Here is a 24,121-nt window from a genome sequence, read left to right on the forward strand (position 1 = left end):
TTCTCAGTTGGTGGAAGTCTTGGGAGGCTATGTTTACTCCCAGAAGCAGACTTGGTAGAGAGCTGGTTGAGGGTCAAGTCTTGCACCACTGTACAGAATCTTTAGAAAAGTTTCTCCTGCATCCACCACCTCCTGGTGGGTTCCATTAGGTTTGTTGAAAATGCTTACGGTGTCCTCCAGTTGTTGGTGGGTTTTGAGTGTAGAGCATAACTTCAATTTTCCTCGGCCGAAAAAGGCAGATTTGTCACAACCACTTATGGTGTAAATGAAGAGTATGTGGCTGTGGTTGTACTTGTAGGATTGAGGTGAAATAGCATAAAAATATTATTGTAGATTTAGCAGGCATTTCATCACAATTTCGTTGAATTCTAGAAGTTTATATAACTTTCTGTGTAATTTATAGTAAAATAACTTTTTTCTCACTTATTATTGAAATCTAGGATCCAAGCAAAAATACTATGCTATCTATTTGAATGAATCAATCTAATCTGATCTTTAACCACACACATCATCCCTCTTCTGCCATCTTCCTCTGGGAACCCCAAATGACAACTGACTTGGCTCCTTTACAATAAAAAACTCTCATTTTTCATGCATGAAGATTGTCACTGACCTTATGAGCAACATGATATCACCATTACCACGATAAATTAATACCATAGACGACTTGAAAAGAAGTAAAAATGATACGTGAATTTAGCAATTTCTCTCAGTAGGAAAAATTATCAATTTTCGACAAGATATAACTCATTTCCTATTGGAGATAGACGTTATACCTAAAAGTGAGTTTATAGTCCTGTGAGAGTAATGCAACGTTGCCAAATCAGCTGATTATAAATAAAAGTAAATTCATATTTCATATTTTAACCTTATGAATTGTTAACGTCGTTTGGTGTTTTGGGCGATGGTGGGGGGGGGGTGTTGAGGAGGCACTCTGCTGTTTCATCCTCAACTGGACTATTTTTATGAAATCTACTCTAGTGAATACTTTATAATTTTAACACTATAACTCTATGTAACGTGCACTTTTTATTTCCAACAATGACCGTTCTTAGCAATTAGCAGTTGGTCTGAATTCACCCAAAAGAAGTTAGCGCCAAATCATGAGTCTCATAAATCAAATCAACAACCTAAAATATACCTTTTTTGTTCCAATTCTATAATTAGTGATTATATAGACATCTCTAATTACGATCAAAAAATACCACATATCACTTTAAAAGAAGTGAAAAGGAAAAAACATGGATTTAGCGATTTTTCGCAAAGTTGAAAAAAATTAACAATTTTCAACGAGCTATAACTCGTTTCCTATTGGAGATAGAAAAACATTTAGGAGAGGAATTTAATGCTCATTGTAGAGAATTTAATGCTCTTCAAAAACAAATAGATCAAGAATATCGATTGAACGATTGGTTTTGGAGATATCGTGAAAAAACTATATTGATGGGATTTTTTATATACAAGGGTCTAAACAGCAAAATCATGAACCACTCACACTCTTTTCTGTTTTCGTCCTTAAATCATTGATTGAATCCTTCATTCAAAATTTTACCTAAATTGTAGTGTCAGATGGTACCAATGAGCTAGTGGAAACCAGAAGGCTCTATGTGGCCTATGAGCCGAGATAAACCATGGCACGTTAGAAGTTTGTCAGAGCAACTAGAATAAAAGTGTTCAAAAATACCCTCCATTTATCATACTGAATAATTAAAATTTCATCGAAATTGTTTAAGCTGTTCACGCGATCTGTCAGATATACAAACAAAATTAGTCTTGACAGAATAGGATCAATTAATAGAAGCAACTCCCGTCATTAAAGTTTGTTTTATGGAAAATAAAGATTATCTATACTCCCAGGAATAGAAATAAAAATATTTATTCTGATATTTATATTCTATTATTTATAAATCTGAGTACCATTTTTAAAATTATTTAACACGACATGTTTCGGCTATAAATAATGCCATTATCAAGTGATTGGAAAATAAATAATAATATAATATTCTCTGATTGAAGTAGCAGTGCCCAATCAATTTTTCCGCGATAAATGCATTTTAATCTTCAACTTGGTGTCAACCTAACAAAGTCAACTCAACTTAATGCCAACCTGACAAAATGTATTATTAATTTAGTTACCAGTCAACAACAACTGTTTCGAAAAGGTACTCTCTCTACCAAAGACCTTAAAGAGATATCTTTAAGGTCTTTGCTCTCTACAAAGTTAGTAGACAGATTGTCTACTAACGTTGCTCTCTCTAGATTATAGTTCTTTATTAACATATGGTATGAACATTTCAATTATAATTAAGAGATTGGAATAAGAAGAAAAAACCACCCTTAAGCTGCGTTTACACCAAAATTATTAACAAAATGTTAATAACTCAATCCTGATAAATTCTATTATAGTGAGGTCCACGTTATAATGACAGTGGATGAAGATAGAAGAATAGCGATGCCGATTCTCTGCATTAATTAATCATATTTCTACACCGTCAAAAACATAATTGGCACCGTTGTGGACCTAGAAAAGGATAGTACCACCGGCTTTGTTGAATGATAGACAAGGATAGCAAAACCAAAGTTGATCAAATACTGTCATTATAACGTGGACCTCACTATAGATTGAACATAACTTATACACATGATGAACATATGTGTTTGTCAAGTTCCGTTCAAATAGAATCTATAAGGATTGAGTTATTAACATTTTGTTAATAACTTTGGTGTAAACCCAGCTTTAGAGTTAAAATATCACCAAAAGATTTCTTAGTGAGCACCTAGGACTTATAAGGAAGCTATATTTCAAGTTTTGTTGGATTCCGTCCAGTAGTTTTCCAGAAATCGTGATCAGTGAGATAAGAATTTTTCAAGTACGGTACCTATGGCCTGAATATATCAGCGGATGAAAATTTGCTAACTCACTAGATTGTAAATTTTCCAAAAGTAGATGGATTCCACTTACCGATCGGTGTATCCTCTTGAACGGTTGCAACGTAGCTCTCTCTTTCAAAAGTTGGACTATTGTTGTTGACATCCAGAACGGTGATGTTGACATTACATCGACTAGAAAATATGCCATCGCTAGCCTGTGAATAAAACAGATTGTTAGTGACAAACTCGAATTTTGTCCAACATTTCTCACAGTATAAGAATCTCCCAATAAATAGAAAATTGTTGAAAATGTCCAAGTATTTAATTCATTTAATGAAGTTGTTTGCAGAGATTTCAATTTTTCAAGCATAACATAAATGACTATCTGAAAAAATATAATTTTAATAGTAACGATAAGTACCTCCACAACTAAATGAACGGAATCGCTGGTAGCATTTGACATGTCCAATCCGTCAGGACTGGCCACAAGAATTTCTCCAGTGTCTCTGTCCACAACGAACAGGTCTTTTTCGTTTGCTTCGATGATACTGTACTCGATTTTTGACGTTTTATCTTCATCTCTAGCCTGTAAACAAAAAAGCTTCATGAGAGCACACTCTTGTAAAATAATAAATATTTAACCGAACGTAATGAGGTCTATGTTTCTCTGATTTTCTTTTGTCTGTCTGTCTGTCTTGACGCGATTACGGCCAAACGCGCTGATAGAATTTGATGAGATTTGGCAGGAATATTCCTTTTTCAACTGCGCATCGATATACACAAGGTATTTTGGAATTTTGCATTTTAGGGATAATATGAAAAGAAAAGGAATTCCTCCATACTCTGATATCACTATATATATCATCTACTTTGGAGATAGGATCAATCAGACTATAGAATTATTCATAATCAATTAGCTAACAAGTGGATTAGTCATTGCATGCATTACACAGATGTCTGGCCGTGTCTATTTCTATAAGGTAGGGTTTCAATCATTTTTATTATGCGTACCCATCAGTATCAATATCCTCACATTTGAAAAACAAATTTAATAGGTGATTGAAAATAAAAAAAAAAATTAAATGAACTGAATAATGCTAAAGAAATTACAATATTCTTGATCGAAGAAAATAATTGAGAAATATTTTTATGACGGAACTGAATAAATTATCATATGGGATACAAATTCAAACTTGAACTGAGTTTATTAACATAAGTGAGTTTTTGATCTTGGAGAAAACAAATAACAGTTTTTAAGAGTAAATTATGATTCAACTGAATCAACTAGATACAAACAGATACTTGTGGATGAGAAAACTGCGTGAGGTCTACTGTTCACAGAGCTACTAGTTACATATCATTTAAAACTTATAAGTTAGTAAGATGCATCAAATGTTTAAACTTTTTTACAATAACTGTCTCAATCAAAATATGATGTTGTAGCCTAATCTGTCACAGCGCACAAATTTGATTTTCTCAAACTGTGGATTACAACTATAGTAAAATCACAATGCAAAAGCAAACACAGAAAAAGAACATTTGCTAGAAAACGTTATATGCTGGATGAAAAAAGGAAGAAAATAGCTTGTCCACTATTAATTATAGTCTGTGTAAAATAAGTTGAGACTTGGCCCTCCATCCGAAGAAATTACAAGATTGCCAATTCGTGTGAAATTGCAACTTTCTTAAATTCCCAATACAACGTCAGAATTAGATGTAGAATATCATCCCCGATATCCTAGTAGTGATAAAAAAGTTTCAGGGTTGAAGGATTGAGAGGAAATTTAACTTTTATGATAAAATTGGAAACATCGCGAAGATTTATTTTTATTTTGAATATCACTTCTCTCAGAATCATGAGGCGTTGTGATGCGTAATAATTTTATATCAAATTAACGGGGAGAATGTCTCATTTCTATTAGTGTCTGGATCATTTTTATTTGACCTATAGTTATTTTTAATTAATGATTATGTTCGTCAATGTCGAGACATTTCAAGCAGAAAACATGAAATTTTCGACATGCTGAAAACTTTTTTGTTTCGAAAGATAAGTAGGTGGAGAAAGCGAGAAAGTTTCTCAGAAATAATTGAAATTATTTTTTCAACTGTCAAAAGTAGTCGGAAGATTGTGGTCTCCAAGGAATTTTAAAGTTAGGAGAGCGGCTGCATGTTATACATTGGCCCATATGAATAAAACCAGAGCAAATGCTCATGAGCATAAGGTTTTGCTCATGAGCAAAAGGTAGAAGCAAAAGCAATTGCTCATTTTTATATAAATAAGCTTTACCTTTTACTCTTACCTTATGCTCCTGAACTCTGGAGTAAAATGCTCACGTATTTTAGAGATTTTTCATCAGCTGATTCGCTTTTGTAGCCTTAGTTTGTTTTTATAGCTCACGGAAGCGCTAAATATGCAAATAGGGTGCACCGCTTGTGTTTGCGTCGTCTGCTCTGTTTTCTATTTATGAATAGAGTTTTAGGTTAGTTGAGTTTAGAATTTTGAAATAATAGCGTGAAAAAATGTCATCTCTATAATAATCTTCAGCATATTCTTATAATATCAATAGCCTTCTTATAATCGTCTACACTTTCATCTTCTTAAATACCTATTTCCTATTTTGTGATGGCTATCTTTATAACAGGTAGCTATCTTTTGTATTTATTCTTTTGTAGGAATAATGGTGATATGTATCATGGTTGAATCTAAAAAGAGTTTTATAGTTCTCAAATATTGGTTGTGATCGTATCTGGTATAGTTTCCTCTTCCTCATACGAATTAGTTGAGCCATTTTACTATGAGCAAAAGGTGATAAGCTGCTCTAGACTAGACTCACCTTTTTTGAAGCATTTGCTTCAAAAGTTGAGCAAATGCTCTAGTTTATTCATACAATTTTGAGCAAAAGCTTTTACTTTTGAGCAAATGCTCAAACTATTTTTTTGATGAGCATGAGCAAAAGGTTTTGCTCACGTTTATTCATAGAAAATGAAGCAAATGCTCCATATTTTAGAAGTATAAGCAAATGCTCAACTTCATTCTTATGGCCCAATGTGTACTAAATTAATTGTATGCTAAACAATTTAGAAGATTATATCGGGGCACCGAGCTTCGCTCGTTATTTATTTATTGACTTTTGATAAACCGAACTCAATTCTTTAAAATGATTGGGGAAGGACTAACAGGCACAGCCCAAAACTGTTTCTTCCCGAATTTTGATTTATACACTATAAATAGTCCAGAAAAAAAGGTTATGTTTCATACACTTGAATTCAGGTTCAATTTTCTGTTCAAACATTTGAAAACAAAAACGTTCTAATTTAGATTATTTACTAACCGCCTTGAATCCCTGCACCCAGGCTTTGCATGTGTGTTGGGTGGAGATTTCAACATTAATGTACTCTTGTTGATGATAACAAAACCAAGATCTTTGTTAACCTGTTGAAGTCCCAAAATTTGTATTTGACAGTTGATCAACCTACAAGACTGGAAGCTTGCCTAGATAATGTTGCAACAAGTATGAGGCTGAATGTTGATGTTTGGTCTGATGTCATGCACTATTCACTCAGTGATCATGAGGCCATAAGATGTAGAGTGGTCCCCCTCCACTGGTGGGCTCCTGCAAGGTGGACAGTTACCACTTGAACAGTCTGTGACCAGGGTAATTTCGAGGAGTGCTCTTGAGAGGTTTTGCTGCGCTATTGTTCATGTGAACTGGATCTTCCTGCTCCATCATCTCAATTTACTGTGATTAGATAGAACATTTCTGTATAAAGTATGAGTGTTATTATAATTTCTTCTTTTGTAATAAATTGTGCATGCTGTTCTACTCCAGAGCGAAGCTCGGTCCCCGATATTAAATAGTGAAAATGACAACCTCGCATTGAATAATCCAAGCAGAGTTTCATTACAGCCTTTCTAGAGGCAATCAGCTGCTTGCGCTTGAAATAATTCAGTGAAATCCTATTATAATTTACTAGCAGGAACCCGTGCTTCGCAAGGATCTTTTTTCAAACTTGATAATCTGAAAACTTGACGTCATGAAGTTTTGAAGAATTGAAAATAGGCCTATAACCATCCTTGGTTAATTAAGAATCTAGCCTATATGCAAAATTTCAAGTTAATTAGTCCAGTAGTTCAGACGTGATGATGCGTCAAACATAATTTTTCTATCCCGAACGTGTATAAGCCAACTCTTTATTCTATTATAGATATGGTTAACGACTGCAAGAGATAGGAGTGTGGAACAGAATAGTTGTGAAACTATGATAGCGCCAGAAGTGTCTCAAACTCAATAGTAGGTACTACATGAACTTTTTGAAAGTGATTTGAGCAAAAAATGTTAAAACAACAGAACTGAAAGTTGTCAACCATCATTATACCTCCATTTAGAAAGGTTTTTGTTTGAGCCGAATGAAATCTTCTATCTTCTATATGTATAAAAAAATGAATGTCTGTTTGTGTGTTTGTTCCCTATGACTTGAAAAATACTTGACATAACGGCATGTAACTTTGGGAATATGTTGAGAGAAAAAACTTTCATACGGTAAAATCCTGTAAATGGCTGGTTCCTGGTTCATAGAATAACTTGAATAAACTATTAAAATTCTTGTTAATGATTACCGTTCGATATTCATATAAATAAAAATAATAAAAACATAACAATACTACAATTAATATTCTCTGTTGTCTATGTTATTTTTATAAATATATTTCAGTTTACTTTGAGCATTTTTTTCGGTAATTCGAGCAAAAGTCTAAATTTCTGAATCGTGTTTCAGTTATTTTTAGCTGGATGAAACAAACTTAACATCGGATACAAACTTAACAACTATAACATCGGATAATCGACTGTTTTCCTTTTTTTGTACACTTATTTCCTCTCTTAGCTCTTTAATATCATGCATCAATAAACTGACCATAGCATCAGACTGAATTGTCTCATTTGTCGTTCCAGCATTATTCCTATTCAATGAATCGTCATTATTTGCTAAAATTAAGGAGGAGACATGCGTTGCTTCTCTATTTATTTGCAATTTGCAGTCGTCACACAGCCATTGGTCAATAGTTTTACCAGTCTTCCTTTTTATCATTTTGATCGTAAGTTATTCCAACGCATTTGGTATGGTACCATTGATTGTCATTACATTCACAGGTTACTGCTCTGTCGTCATCTTTAACTAAATTTTTTCATATTTTACAAGGGTAATGTTCATCCGGCCCTTCTTCTTCATGCCTTTTACCATTCTTTGGTTGGTTCAACTATGTTTTCTTCATTTTGGAATCTTTTTATGGTTCAATAAAACTGAGAATTAACTACTACACTGAGTTATAACACTTATACAACATTTAAAATTGGTGCATATCACAGATCTATATCACAGCATTTATTTTCTTGTTTACAGTGGTAAGCGTATGTTAAAATTCATCCACTGATATGCTGGGTATTTCAAGAGTGTTGATGCAGTATTGTGGAATCACAGTTATGCTATATTTATTATCACAGTATTGTTGTAGTATCACAGTTATGTTGCTTTATATCACAGTTAATCGACCTAATAAGAGTATTTATTTTTACAATCCTTAGAAATAATCAAGAATTTTAATAGTTTATTCAAGTTATTCTATGAACCAGGAACCAGCCATTTACAGGATTTTACCGTATGAAAGTTTTTTCTCTCAACATATTCCCAAAGTTACATGCCGTTATGTCAAGTATTTTTCAAGTCATAGGGAACAAACACACAAACAGACATTCATTTTTTTATACATATAGAAGATAGAAGATTTCATTCGGCTCAAACAAAAACCTTTCTAAATGGAGGTATAATGATGGTTGACAACTTTCAGTTCTGTTGTTTTAACATTTTTTGCTCAAATCACTTTCAAAAAGTTCATGTAGTACCTACTATTGAGTTTGAGACACTTCTGGCGCTATCATAGTTTCACAACTATTCTGTTCCACACTCCTATCTCTTGCAGTCGTTAACCATATCTATAATAAAATAAAGAGTTGGCTTATACACGTACGGGATAGAAAAATTATGTTTGACGCATCATCACGTCTGAACTACTGGACTAATTAACTTGAAATTTTGCATATAGGCTAGATTCTTAATTAACCAAGGATGGTTATAGGCCTATTTTCAATTCTTCAAAACTTCATTACGTCAAGTTTTCAGATTATCAAGTTTGAAAATAGATCCTTGCGAAGCACGGGTTCCTGCTAGTAAATTATAATAGGATTTCACTGAATTATTTCAAGCGCAAGCAGCTGATTGCCTCTAGAAAGGCTGTAATGAAACACTGCTTGGATTATTCGATGCGAGGTTGTCATTTTCACTATTTAATATCGGGGACCGAGCTTCGCTCTGGAGTAGAACAGCATGAACAATTTATTACAAAAGAAGAAATTATAATAACACTCATACTTTATACAGAAATGTTCTATCTAATCACAGTAAATTGAGATTAATTCCCAGACGAATGCAAAAATTTCCCTCACAAAGGCCCGGTTTCAAAAAAACCGGTTAAATTTTAATCCTGATTAATTTCACGTGAAACAAATCAGAGAAGACCATTTCAAAAAGATGGATCTACTGGAATTAATCAGGATTGAAAATAACCCGGCTTTTTTGCAATCGGCACTAAGTACCTGATTGAATGATTACAAAAGTTCAACAGCTGAGTCATAATTTTGACACAGTCCCACCAATACCTACTATTACTAGTAATAGTAGGTATTGGTCCCACACACATGAACTCGCTCACTCACTTCCATCATCAACAGACGATGAAATAATTATTATCAGCTTTTTTTCCAAGGATGAATAATAATTATGCTTTTAATGTCCTTCAGCGAGTTTTCCCAGGGATGAGACCTAGTGCAATCGAATTTTTATATTATAAACCTACTACGTTCTGAATTTCGTGAGAATCGTTAGAGCCGTTTTCGAGATCCGGTGAAATAAAAACATATAAACATCCAAACATCTAAACATATAAACAGAAATTGCTCGTTTAATAGTATAGGATAATCATTTGGCATGCAGTTGCTGAATTTTTCAATAGTTCTGAATTTAGTTTTTGTTGATCACAGCTATTGATAGCATATGGTGGCCTACCAATCAGCCACTATCCTTGACTTTGAACCTCCTGAGAGACCAAAATACGTTCTTCCGAATACGTTTGACAATTGGAAAAATAATTTAAATTATTTCTGAGAAACTTTCTCGCTTTCACCACCCACTTATCATCTCAAACAAAAACGTTTCCAGCATGTCGAAAATTTCATGTTTTCTGCTCGAAATGTCTCGACATTGACAAACATAATCAATAATTGAAAAATAACTACATTCTCCCCGTTGATTTGATATAAAATTATTATGCATTACGACGCCCCATGATTCTGAGAGAAGTGATATTCAAAATAAAAACAAATCTTCGCGATGTTTCCAATTTTATTATAAAAGTCGAATTTCCTTTTAATCCTTCAACCCTGAAACTTTTTTAGCACTACTGGGATATCGGGGATGATATTCTACATCCAATACTGACGTTGAATTGGGAATTTGAAAAAGTTGCAATTTTACACGAATTGGCAACCCTGTAATTTCTTTGGATGGAGGGCCAAGTCTCCTCAACTTATTTTACACAGACTATAAAGTTTTCTTCAAAACTTAAAAATTGCTTGTATGAGTAAGACTGAAGCCTCAATTATATTCTGAATAAAACAAGTTGAGACACTCCATGTTGACAAATTGGGCGAAATTACGACCTTTTCATGTGAGCCCATATTTTATGACTAAATATTTTATTATAAGTATTTTAATAGGGCTACTGTAATTATTATAGAAACCACTAATCCCCTCTTTATACTTTTATATTCAAACACAACTAGTTTCAGCTAGGGTACTAGTGATTTCTTTAGTAATAACTGAATAGAAATAACAAATAAAGATCCAAGTATCTGAGGAATTCAATTTGACAACACCGTAGATGCAGGGTAGTAACATTGAATATATTCAGTTATTATGTCTTTTTTCTTTAGGGCTACTCTTGGATAGAAATAAAAAATAAAAATCCAAGTACCCTTTTTTTTAATTGTTTACTTAAACATGTTTCGGCCATGATGCCATTATCAAAAAAAGGTGTCGTAAGTTGTCTTAAGTAAATAATTTTCAAAAAGGGTACTTAAATTTTTACTATTTATTTCTATCCAAGAGTAGCCCTAAAGAAAAAAAAACTAAATATATTCAATGTTACTACCCTGCATCAACTGTGCTGTCAAATTGAATATATCCAGTCATATAACTCGTATTTGGGCTTGCATGAAAAGGTAGCAATTTCGCATAATTTGGCAAAGCAGATATTTTATCAGTCTCAACTTGTTTTATTCAGAGTTCATCAATTTACGTTCTTGTTTTCTTACTTTCATTCAAGATCCTCCAACATTTGAAAGGTAATGAAGAAGAAAGGTGATTTACCTGAACTTGCAGAGGCGGCTCGAACTTGTTGGCGCCCTCGTCAATGACCGCCGTGTAGGTGGCGCTGGTGAATACAGGCGCATTGTCATTGCTGTCCAGCAACGAAATCTTGAGCGGCACCACACTGCTTTGGCCGCTGCCCTCGTCGTCTGTCGCCTGGTACGACAAGAAATAGTTTGGCTTGGTCTCGTAGTCCAGACAGTGGGGCGCCCCGGGTTGGTCGCAGGGCGCGACAGTGATGACACCTGTTTTGGGGTTGACGGTGAACTTGTTGGCGCCGTCGCCCACGAGCGAATAGACGATTCCGTCGGTGCCGAAGCGACCCGAGTCGCGGTCAGTGGCCGTCAAGTTGGCAACAACGCTGCCCGGCGACGCCGTCTCGTGCACCACTGCAGCCAACACCTCCGCGTCGAACACTGGCGCGTTGTCGTTGGCATCTGTCACCTCCACTGTCAGCGTCGCCGTTGACGAGTGCTTCGGGTAGGCGTCCGTTTCCTCAGCGATCACCTATCAATTCAATAAAATGTTGTAGTCGGCCAGCCAAGAAAACACAAGACAAAGTCAGATGTCATATTAATTTGACATGAAGAAAGCGTCATTGCAACACATTTTTCAAGTTGAATAAAAAGTTTTAAAGTTCAAGTTAAATAGATTTAGTTTACCAGAGATTGACAATGGTGTAACAACCGAAATTGGTATTTCTAACTATCAATAAAATCTGTGGTTTTTGAGAATTTCTTAGTATTTCTATTTAATATGAATAATTACTACAATATCAACTTCTCAACTACACAAAAAGTGAAAAAAATTTCAAGTACTTAGGTACTTATTTCTGGAGTAAAGTCATTATTCATTTCAAGAACCAAAGTGCTAACACACTAACAGCTATACGCCCCCTGTGGGTTGGGGGAGCTTTGAGTCGATCATCGTACTCAAGAATGTGTTGGAAACCAGAATTCACCCACAGTATCCATGCTTGTCGTAGGAGGCAACTAAAATGGACCTCAAGGCAACTCCAGAAGTTGCCTTGCCTTCAAACCCACGGGATCTCCCCCATTAGGGCAGTTTCGGAGGGGCAAAAAGAAAACCCAAGAGACCAGAGATGGGTGAAACTCCAGGCACAAATGTGGGTCAAGAGGCTGAGTCGAGGGTGGCCGGGCCCCGGGCGCCCTAGTGGCAGTTTGGCGTCCCCTCTCTCAGCGGAAGGGCCAAGTTACGTAGGTCACAAGTTTGTGGGTGGAGAGGCCAAAATTCACCACTGCTCAAAGAAAGGCGGCCATTCAGGCGAAACTTCTTGGGAGATGTGAGGCTTTTGACCCTGCGAAGTTTCGGAGGGGCAAAAACAAAAAACCCAAGAGACCAGAGATGGGTGAAAACCAAGGCACAAATGTGGGTCAAGAGGCTGAGTCAAGGGTGGCCGGGCGCCCTAGAGTCAACTTGGCCGCCCCTTCCTCAGCGGAAGGGCCTACAAAGAAGGCCAGGAGTGGAACTCACGTAGGTCACGAGGACTAATCAGTTTGAAGAGACTGCCAAGCATATCACACTGGATTGCAACCAGGCGATGAATGGAATGTTAGTATAGGGAAAAACTCCTGGTTCTTGTAAAGGACATAGTTATTGGTTTGCCTAACTAGCATACTACTTGGGAACACAATAAGCTTCGGTTGACGTGTGGGGTTCTTTGGACCTTTCGATCCTTGAATCCGTCCCTTTAAAAACAATAAACAATAAACAGCTATACACTTCTCTGTATCAATAATAAATTATGAAATGCTGATTCAACTCTCATTGCCGAACAGTTTCAGCCACTTTGATAGTCATATATGCTTTAAATCCTAATAAATAAGTCCACATGGAATGAGAATAGTCAAAATTCAATCTGAGAATCTGAATATGGTATCTTATTAATGCAATTTCAGACTTAGCAGGCGGGCTTAATGAACAACTGGTAATTAATAAGAAGTAAGAACTAATGAATAATAATGAATATTATTACTAACAACTGATTATTGATTAGGTGAGGAATTTTATATTTATATCATTTTTGTTGGTGGTGAGAACTCTTGATCAAATAACAATCTATACTGTTTATTAAGAGAGGAATTGTCTTGCTTATACATGTAATGGCATACGAAATAACTGTTTGACGCACCATCACGTCTGAACTACAGAAACTGTTCTATTTGAAATTTTGCATCAAGATTTTCAATTTTATTTTTATTTTTGCACATGTATGTATGCGTATGAGTAAATTGTTTGTTTTTTGGCAATAAATTAATTTTAATTTTAATTTACGGTGGATGGTCATAGGAATGTTTCCATTTTATTAATTACTTTAATTTTTTTTAAGCACGGGTAAAACCTGCTCGTAAATTATAATTATATGTGTTGCATATCCATACTTTTCACTATTGAAACAAAACTTGAATTTCAATGATTAGAGTAAGTTGTAACCATGTTGTATTCGTTAATACATAGAGAATGAAATTAGGATAGAAAAACAAAGAGACGAGAGTGAGTTGACAAACTGAGGAGTTGATACAGACCGCCTTTTCTATATCCAGCCATCTAGATCATAGATCATAGCCATCTAGATTCTGGCGGGCAATATCATAATTCTGAAGATGACCTACACCAGGTCGAAACGATCATTAATACTAATAGAATGTGCATTTTTAAAAAGTGTTTTTGAAATTCAAGTTTTATAATAGCTTAACCTTATTTCGGACTTTCTAATCTAAATTCGAGGGAGAAATAGTTCTAGGTGACCTTATTTTTCCCTCCAATCCATTTTGAAGTTGTGCTTTTTGAAAAAAATAAAGAATGAAGTACAACTACAGCAGTATTATGTATTTCTTACCAATAGGATGAATTTTCTTGAATTTGGATTCTCATAATCGAGCGAGCCGTTCATAACACGAATGGAGACTGAAGTGGATCCCGTGGCATTCTTCGGCTCCACGGCAAAAGCCCCCGACAAATCGGCCAACCGCAGAGAAAATGCTGAGTTCGATCCCTACAAAAACACACAGCAATCAGTAATTATGATTGATTACACATTCCTTTCACCAAATTAATATATTATCTATTCTACAACAATCACTCACAGACTAATCTGATGGTAAATTTCCTACTCTTATAATTAATACATGAGAAATTTATTTCACGACAAAGTTTAGAGTTTCAGTTTCAAACCAAATAGAATTATAACATTGAAAATTCATTATTGTTTTCTTGTTCGTAACAATATGTGATAAATGGATAAAAAAATTTTACCTTTAGAGCCATGCCACACGAAGCGTTTTTTAGGCGTTTTCAAACGAGTCGGCAGTGCAGGAAGCTCTCCGATTGGCTGATAATGTTGACGTTCGGGAATCAGCTGATAATCAACCAATCGGAAAGCTTCCGGCCCTTCCTGACTCATAAGGAAACGCCTGAGAAAACGCTTTGTAAACTCAAAGTGCAAACTCACGGTATGATTGATGTCGCAGTCACCATTTATGCCATTAGTTTAAACAATAAACATATTTGAAAGTTCGAATCAGAATGAATCAACGGTCCATTCAAAAAGATATGCAAAAATGAGATAATCTTTCAACACTTTTACATTATTACTAATTTTGTTACATTCTTATCACATTTCAAAGGAAAGCCAGTAAATGAGAGATTATCACAAAGCTAATAATTTCTGTATTGCTGTGATAGATATCCATATTGAATGTAAACGACTTGATATTGCCAAAACCACTAATTTATTATAACGATTTTAAATTAGTATTTCAATTATTAGTATTAAACCATTATTACAATTGTGTAATAGATGAAACCAGTATCTCAAATTGTCTAGATATACGCGGGCCATTCAATAAGTAACGAGACAAATTACTAATTTTCAAAAACGGCTAAATTAATCCATATGAAACTTTCAGGACATGAAGTTTGTAATCTTGCGATGACATCTGATCAGTTGTTTGTCTGTCGTTTTGACTCTGACTCAAATAGTGGTAGATCCATGTTTCATCACACGTTACAATTCTTTTGAAAAAAACATTCTCCTTCAGTCGCATACCGATTTTTCAACAGTTGACTGATTTGAAGCCGGGGTTCTTTGTGAGCGTCCGTGAGTTGCCTAGGCACCCATCTCACACAAGTTGTGTTCCACTGCAACTTGTTGTGAATAATGTTACAGACAGTTCCAACACCCGCGTCTACTTTTTCACTTATAAATTCAACATTGATACGCCTATTGCTCGGAAATAACGAATAAATTCGAGATCGAGAAAGTACCAGCTTTGACTGTTCGTCCACTGCTTTGATTGTCACAAACTTTTGTACGGCCACTTTAAAACTTTTATACCCATTTGTGGACGTTTTCAAACAATGGTTTCCATACACTTTTAATATTCTTTTGTGGATTTCACTATCTTTCTCAACTTCTGCGACTAAAAATCTGATATAAGCACGTTGTTCTTCCACGGTGCAATTCTCAAGCGGACTCGCCATTGTTAACTGAGTCAATTTGCGACTATGATTGAAAAAATACAGTGAACAACTAATCAGATGTCAGCGCAAGGTTGCCAAATTGATGTCCTAACAGTATCATATGGATCAATTCAGCCGTTTTTGAAAATTAGTAATTTGTCTCGTTAGTTATTGAATGGCCCTCGTATTACTTACTGTTTTTGAGAAAATCAAGTTGTTTTCATTCATCATAGCCAATTAAATTGTTATGTTACATCTTCACATATTAAACAACGGAGTAGTTCTGTGTGGTGGTGATGGTTATGGTTATGTGAAGACTGGACAGCGATGTTCAAACGCAATTCAAACGCGATTTTGCCATGTATGTCTTGTATTAATTGTTACAGTCTATTTTTGTTAACCATTTAATGAAAGTCGATTAGATTATTTTGAAAATTTATAACTCACAACATCAGGATCGGTGACGGTCATGTCGAGATTGGGAAGAGGTGTTCCGTCAGGTATGTTCTCGGGCAGCGTGACGGTGTACTCGCGTTGGTTGAAGCGAGGTGGCTCATCATTGACATCGGTGATGGTGATCGACGCGACAGCTGACGTCGACGTCATCACGTCATTGCTCGCCATGCCGTCAACCAGTTCTCGCGCCTGTTACAAAATAATAACAGAAACAATATTGCTAGGAGAGAAAATCAACAAATTTCAATACATAATATATTTTCTGTGGAGATTGAAAAATCAAAGTACCCTTGATAGCCTACTCTCCTTGCCTTACCTACTACCAAAATTTCAAGTTTTCTATACGTTTCAAGGTTTCCTAAGTTCAAAAACATGATTTTTTATTACTCAAGACATGTTTCGACATACATGTCGTAAGTAATTAAAATAAGTTTTAAAAAAGGTACTTTGATTTCTGAATTTTTACATAAATACAAGTAGCTCTCACCAAAGAAGTTAATATTGAATAATACTTTCTACGAATAGTAAATTTCAAATTATCAAGTAGGTAGTCTACTGAATTTAGAGGGATTTTCTCAGAAATAGTAAGTTGAATTTGAAAGACTTCAGAATGGAGTATAGAAATGGCCTACAAATGTATTATTACAGGAGTATTGTGTTTCAAAGCTCTGCATTAGTACGATACAAATTGGAACCATTCGTTTCCACAGATCAAACTAGTTCGAACCAATATAACTCGTTAGCGTTCAAGGATTGTTCAACAGAATTGAACAAAACAGTTGAAGCAACAAGATTGAGTATTTGAAATAATTACATTTTATCACTAAAGCAGATTTAAATACAGATTTTTACGATGACAATAGAAGCACTTGACGATTGAATTGAATTTCAACGCACATACTTCACATTGGAAAGAACCTCTTTGTGACAAAAATCACACCATTAATCAACTTACAACTACTGTCAATGAAATGACTCCATTGGAGTCGGGCAGAGCCTCTCGATCCAACGGCTTGGCAGTTCGCAGTTCACCACTTTCACTGTCCAAAAGAAAGTAATCCAAAGGATCTAAAATTGAAATAATAGAAATTAAGAAATTGTTCTTAGATAGGTATTCAACAGAAAGTTTAGTATTGAATATTCTATTAACACTTCAATGTATCACTAGTCTCTCATTTGAAATGACAGATTCCATACGTGGGAATAGCTAATAAATTATGATAATTTACTTTTTCCATTAATTCACACAAACACAGAGTCAAATAAATAATTAGGAGAGAACCAACAGGATAAACCCAAAGCTGGGTTACGTTAGTATAGAGTTGCATAAAAATAAAAAATCATAATGTTAATTATAACCGGAAATGTTATAGTATAATCGGAAATGTTATTTTGAATCATTCAACATTGTTTTTGTTTAGAAAAACAATGGAAATGAATTCAATGAAAACGTTTGCTCAGAAATCAGACAATTTATGTCCGAGTTCATGTAGTTTTCACTCTAATGGCGTTCAATTAATCGTTGAAACCTGAAGTAGAAAGTAAATCATTTTGGTCAAGCAACGAATCATAATAAACAGCTTTATTGCTCCAATGTTGGCCATTGAAATACAAAAAGGTCAACTGAGTAGCTTGATATTTTTGTAAAACATATTTCTATTGCATTTTTTGAGAAATTAATTATTTCTAAATATATAAATATATATATAATTATTATTTATTTATAAATATATTTTTAAATTGTAAAGATGACAGTGGCAAAATATATCATTTTCAAAGAAGCCTTCGTTAGCGAGTTGTTAGGCCTATTCCTTTTGTCTCCCTCATACAACTTAATTTGTCAAAATTTTCTCAACACAACAAGGCATTGTCAAACCAGAATATAGAATTATATATCAGCTAAGACTCTTATTTCATCCCAGCTGGAAATTCTTACCTATTGTAACTAGTTATTGAGAAATTTAATGAAATTATCCACTCTTCAGAGTGGAGGTAAATTTCGACATAATTTCTCCCATTAGAAGGAAGAAGTGAGATTTAGGTATTTATAATTTGACTTCAAGATGGTAGTTCCCATACATTAATTCCTCTGGTGTACCTAATTCAAGAATGGAATAATGTTATTTTTTGTATTATTTTCTAGTGATCTTGATTTGATGTTCATGTTTACACATTCAAAAATTTGCTCAAAAGTATTTTACAAAGTAATTGGAATGATAGTGATTGAATACTTTTCCGATGGACTTGCTACTCACTTGTGATGAGCTGATACTGGATCTTCCTGGGCTGCCCTTTGTCGCCATCACGGGCCAGAAAGGTGGTGACCAGTGTGCCTATGGGGTCGTCTTCGCGGATCACCCCCGTCAGCGACCCCACGAACACGGGCGGCATATTTTGCACATCCTTCACCTTCACTTGTAGGCCAGTCGTCACTTGGTGCACTCCATCCTATCACATCAAAATATACACCAATTAAAGTATTCTAGACATAAATGTTGATTACTGACGTGTATTATTAGTACCTATTTTGCGCATTGTTATATTTTCCAATATTCTCAATATGTCAATTACTGATGTGTGAATATTCTAAAATATTCTAAACATAAACATAAATGTTGATTATTGACGTGTGTTATTCTTTTGTGCATTAATATACTTTTCTATATTCTTGACATTTTTCTGTTTCATAATATTTTTCATGGTACTCTTTAATTTTTCTAACTTTGTGTGAAAAAAATAGAAGATGGAGAATAAACCAACTTAATGAGCTTAACCGAAATAATTTTATAGTGAGAGTACCTTTCTAGCTGACGGCATTTCTAATTAATAACATGAATGCTTCCTTTCACCAATACTGACAACTTAATGTGAATCTCTCAATAGTATTATTGTTACAACACATAATTATCATAACCAGAGAGAGAAGACCCTACTGGAATGATATTTTGTTGACGCGAGTCAATTCTTTCGACAATAGTATTAATAATCCAAATAAATTATCTCACTAAATTATTTATAGATATTTACTTGGACAGATATTTACTAAGATTCATAATGGTTTGACATTCAATTTTTATAATATTTTTCTTATTATTATTAGTCCAGCTAGTCCAAGCTAGTATAAGCAAATTGTAGAAAACGTGTGCACTAACTCCTTGCTGCACGTATAATAAGATGCCCTATTGATTAAATAATAACGTTGTTATCAAATTAACAATACGCTACCTTATTTTACTTGGGGTTTATGTTGCGGTAAACGGTCATATGTCGTTACGTGATGTCTCTGATCTAATGTGTGATCTCTAATGTGTGTTGATCATATATTTTGCTCAATGTGATTGGACAATGTGAAAATGAAGACTTTTTCTCAAGTTATTAAATAGTGTGGAAGTACTTGCTACTTTAAAGCTAACAATTGACAAGATAGAATCTATATTCAGAGTGATATTTTAGATAACCTATTTTCTAAGAATCTATGGAAATATAAAAAATCTCAATAAAAGGTTGATAGTTCATCATACTACATTTATCATCTGATATCAGCAGCATATAGGCCTACTTACAGTGGCTTGCAGTAAGATTTGGTAAAATGGCCGTTCAGAGTAGTCTAATTTTTGCTTGAGGACAATTCCACCTTGGTAACTTTGCTGACTGGCGTTCCAAGTTTCCAGCGCGAATTTAGAACAAGCATTTGGAAACTGGAAAAAAATAAAACCACACACATTTATTACGAAATTTATACACAATTTCAAGTGATTAAAAACTCAAAAATCAATTATTGGCTTTATTTTGAAGAGAAAATTCAAATAAGCATTTCGACAAAAATGTTGAAAAATATACACTTCCTATAATTAATTGTTAAGGTCGCATATTTGGGTTACTACCTGTTGTTTCCGTTGTAATATCATGAATGAATAAATAAACAGTGGATGTCCTACAATGACCACAGTTTAGGTGTAATTCTTTTTCAACAACTAGAAAATCTAAAAACTATTGGTTCAAGTTTTGTTCAGATTGATTTGTTCAGGTTCAGTGATGCACATAGTGATCCAATTACACGTTGCAATGGGAATAGAAATGTATTTATTTCATCATATGATATTATATATTATAGAAGACCAATTTGACAATCAATCAAATGGGATATTACCGGACATTGATGTTATGTAATGAAATTGAAATTAAATTAGTTTACTGGAAGCGGCAATGCTTGTATCAGCCACAGGTGAACTTTCGTGAGATGTGTAGCCAGTAATAATGTAGAAATTCTCTCATTTTGAGAGTTTAAATGATTTGAAGGCTTCAAGAAAGTTCATACGTTTTAATAATGTAAAAGTGTTCAGTTATGTTTTCTACTGTGATGAGACATGGATACATCAGAATGGATACTTAAAAGACTGAACAACAGATTTTAAAGCTCAGAAAACACGCTCACTTTTATGAGACATGGCCCAATTCTTTCACAGAAACGATAAAAGTTGAACATCATCATACAGTTTGTTGTATTATTGGAGGTTGATGCACTTGTATTCGAGGAAACATTTTCAAACACCTGAATACTAAATCTCTCTATTGAGGATGGAATATGAATACAATTTCAACAGTAATGTACTTTTTTCTCCAACAGGTACTTGAACTGTTAAAAAAGGGAGAACTTCTAGCATATTACCTACATGCTAAGCATTTCACAAGTGTTATTTCGAAGACTGCCTCCTTCAAAAAACTCAATTTTCAATCAAATTATGTTCTATAAATTAGAATTGCGTAGTAATTGGATAATCTGTAAAAAGGTGGAAGATTAGTCGAATTACAAGTTTGATTGATTATTGTTTCTTCTGTTATTACAGCATTATAATTTAACAACCCATTGTTATGGGATATATATATCATAGGGATTTTATCATAATTACAAGGCAAGTGGAAAAACCTATACTAATGAAAAATTATTTCACTTTCAAGTCTGGAATCCAATATTATTATCCTGTATTATTATTCAATTTCAACTTGATAATTTTTATTCAGAAATTGTGTAAATTCATGAATTCAGAACATTCGGAAGTTGATTGAATTTATAAGTTGAATGAATTCATGAGTTCAGTAAATTGGTGGGTTGAGTGAATTAATTAAATCCTACCTGAACATGCTCTGTGCATGTAACTTCCAAAGTATCTCCCAGCAAATCAGCATCTTCGACTAAAATTGAAGAGAAAATAGTTGAGCCAACTGGTGTATCTTCAGGGACTAGAGCTTCATATGGAATCTGTGACAAATAATAAAATACAAATCAGAATAAAATTAATTAACTACAGTGTCTAAGTGATAATTACAGTATTCGACCGATTGAGATCCAATAAAATGTATTACAAGAAATTTACACTTGAGTATTTGCACTGATTAAATTTCATACAAGTACTATGATTTGTTGAATATGGTCTGCGAATATGATTTGCACTTATTAGGTTTCATACAGGTACTTACTATGATTTTTTAAATGGTAAGTCCATTTAGAAGTTTGAACGCCTGTTTTTGACAAATTTGTTCATAAAAATAATTATATAGCTTGCTTTTAATCAATTTAGATTCATGTTTAATGCTATGTAATAATCATGATCCTCCCAAGTAAGTACAAATCAGAAATGTGTAATTAATTCTACAATGGCTGATCAATTGTCGGCCGGCTCTCGGAATAATTGTTTTCTGATTGGCTGAGTATCAGCTGTTGGTAAGAATTAGCTAATGAGAAGAAAATTTGAGCTTCGGCCGATAAATCTCATCCGGCTATCATCGGTAAGTGTGAAAACAGTCATTAAATTATATTTCTAGGAAAATACTTACATTTTTGAACATCGGTGCATTGTCGTTGTCATCCGTGACAATAACCGAGATTTGCACATTAACTAGATTGTTCTTTCCTCCTTCGACTTCATCTTGTACTATAACGTAAAAACTAAGAGTATCATTCACCTGGAACAGTAAAAGTCAATAACTAACAATTCGGAACGTTTAGTGATTTAAAATATGAACAAGAAACGTCATTTGATTGTAAAAGGATTGAGTTCTCAAAAATTTAGAAATAAATTGTCTAAGATCGTTAAACAGTATAATTATTACATATGTATGTTGAATACAGATGTTAACCATGACAATTGCAAAATATTTATATTTGAATGTATATTTTTTGGCTTGCTAGAACATCAAAAATACACGCCTACTTTGAAGCAAACCGACAAGCTAATAGGCCAAGTCGATCTGCAAGTTCAAAAGAATTGTTTTGAAAGAATTTCATTCATTATTTAAAATGAATAAGATTACATTATTCTCGCGAATGGAAATTTTCACCAGTGAATAATCTAGAATGATCTACATATTGGATCTCATATCTCTAACAGATCACATGGATTGTGATTGGGAGTGAAAAAATGAAACAGGGAACTCTGATTGAATGGTGGGAAAACATTGATGTTATTCATAAGGAATGTTTTACTGAATAGATAGAGCAAACAATACAATAGTCAGAAAAGAAAAAAACAGACAGCGCCCAAAACTTCTATTTCTTAATTCTGTTACAAATCGTTCAAATAGTATGTAGGTTACGTGCATATTAATTTCTAGACAAAATTATTAATCTTGAAATTAATCAAAATAAAACAAACAATTTGAAGGTTGAATATAATATGTAATAAATAGAAGGGAACATACAGGCAAATTAATTTCTATTACGTTGACTGTGTATAAGGGTGTGTGCTTAGGGAGCACTCAAAGACAACCAGAAACTTTTCTTTTTCATATAATCCTATTATATTAAGCGAGCAGTTTCTGTATTTTTATATCTGGTTATTTATATTTATATCTGGTTATTTATGTTCAACAGATCTCGAGAACGGCTCTAACGATTTTCATGAAATTTGAAACATAGTAGGTTTATGATATAAAAAATCGATTGCACTAGGTCTCATCCTTGGCTGAACGACATTAAAATGATAATTCATCCTTGTCTGAAACAGCTGAGACTTTCGTCGTCTGCGGATAGTAAAAAAGTGAGTAAGTGAAAAATCAAAATATCGCATCCCCGAAATTCATAAGATGACGTATAGCCAGCTGTGAAATATAAACACAATCATTTTAGAGAATTGTGTTCTGTTTATCAATAAATAAAAATAACAAACAAAGCTCGGTGCCCCGATATTGAATTTAAATAGATATAAAAAAAGGTATTCAACGAAAAATTGAAACCACATTTTGTAGAGTGATGTTTTGAGTGGACTGACCTCACGATCGAGGGGTTTGACTAGAGTGACGACCCCTGAGGTCGGGTCGACGTGGAAGTGATCGGTGCCTGACAGCTGGTAGTGGAGGGGAGAGCCCTCGGGGTCTGTCCCCACCAGGCGGCCCAGCACACTGCCGACGGGCGCCGCCTCGCTTATCACCGCATTGTTCAGGTCCTCTTCCAGCACGGGCGGCCGGTTAGCTAGCACACCTGCAACCAATGCCAATGCCAACCACTTTTGTTTCATTATTGCATGGGTAAAGAATAAATTAGGTTAAGTTGATGTAGATTTTTCTTTTATTAAAGGAGTCTTTTTCTTAGAAGATTTTAAAACCAGCAATACAGAGGAAAAGCTTCATTGCTACAATGCAAATTGAATACAATAGTCAATCAAAGGTTTTGGATATACAGCAATCAACATTTTTTTTTTATCATTGCAAGCATCTGTTTCATGGAAAATTGTAAGTCCAGTTATACACAGAGAAAGCTCAACTGTTTTAAGCTGCGTCTACACAAAGTTATTAACAAAATGTTCATTTTCCGTCATCTTAGATTATATTAGAT

General features: G+C 34.2%; 1 protein-coding gene across 1 annotated transcript in view; it reads right to left on the bottom strand.

Annotated features, from left to right (window-relative positions):
• The window catches only part of LOC111051066 (cadherin-87A), a 196,797-nt gene that overhangs the window by 103,124 nt on the left and 69,552 nt on the right, over window positions 1-24,121 (bottom strand). The window contains exons 4-14 of the mRNA XM_039421490.1: window positions 23,559-23,767; window positions 22,126-22,254; window positions 21,425-21,550; window positions 19,854-19,988; window positions 18,546-18,738; window positions 17,246-17,358; window positions 16,282-16,479; window positions 14,213-14,368; window positions 11,353-11,859; window positions 3,293-3,457; window positions 2,963-3,086 (exon numbers count right to left, since the gene is read on the bottom strand). Coding sequence (XP_039277424.1) covers window positions 2,963-3,086; window positions 3,293-3,457; window positions 11,353-11,859; window positions 14,213-14,368; window positions 16,282-16,479; window positions 17,246-17,358; window positions 18,546-18,738; window positions 19,854-19,988; window positions 21,425-21,550; window positions 22,126-22,254; window positions 23,559-23,767 — 2,055 coding nt within the window. The remainder of the gene's footprint in view (window positions 1-2,962; window positions 3,087-3,292; window positions 3,458-11,352; window positions 11,860-14,212; window positions 14,369-16,281; window positions 16,480-17,245; window positions 17,359-18,545; window positions 18,739-19,853; window positions 19,989-21,424; window positions 21,551-22,125; window positions 22,255-23,558; window positions 23,768-24,121) is intronic.

This window comes from Nilaparvata lugens, chromosome 2, assembly GCF_014356525.2.
Source record: "Nilaparvata lugens isolate BPH chromosome 2, ASM1435652v1, whole genome shotgun sequence".
NCBI lineage: Eukaryota > Metazoa > Arthropoda > Insecta > Hemiptera > Delphacidae > Nilaparvata > Nilaparvata lugens.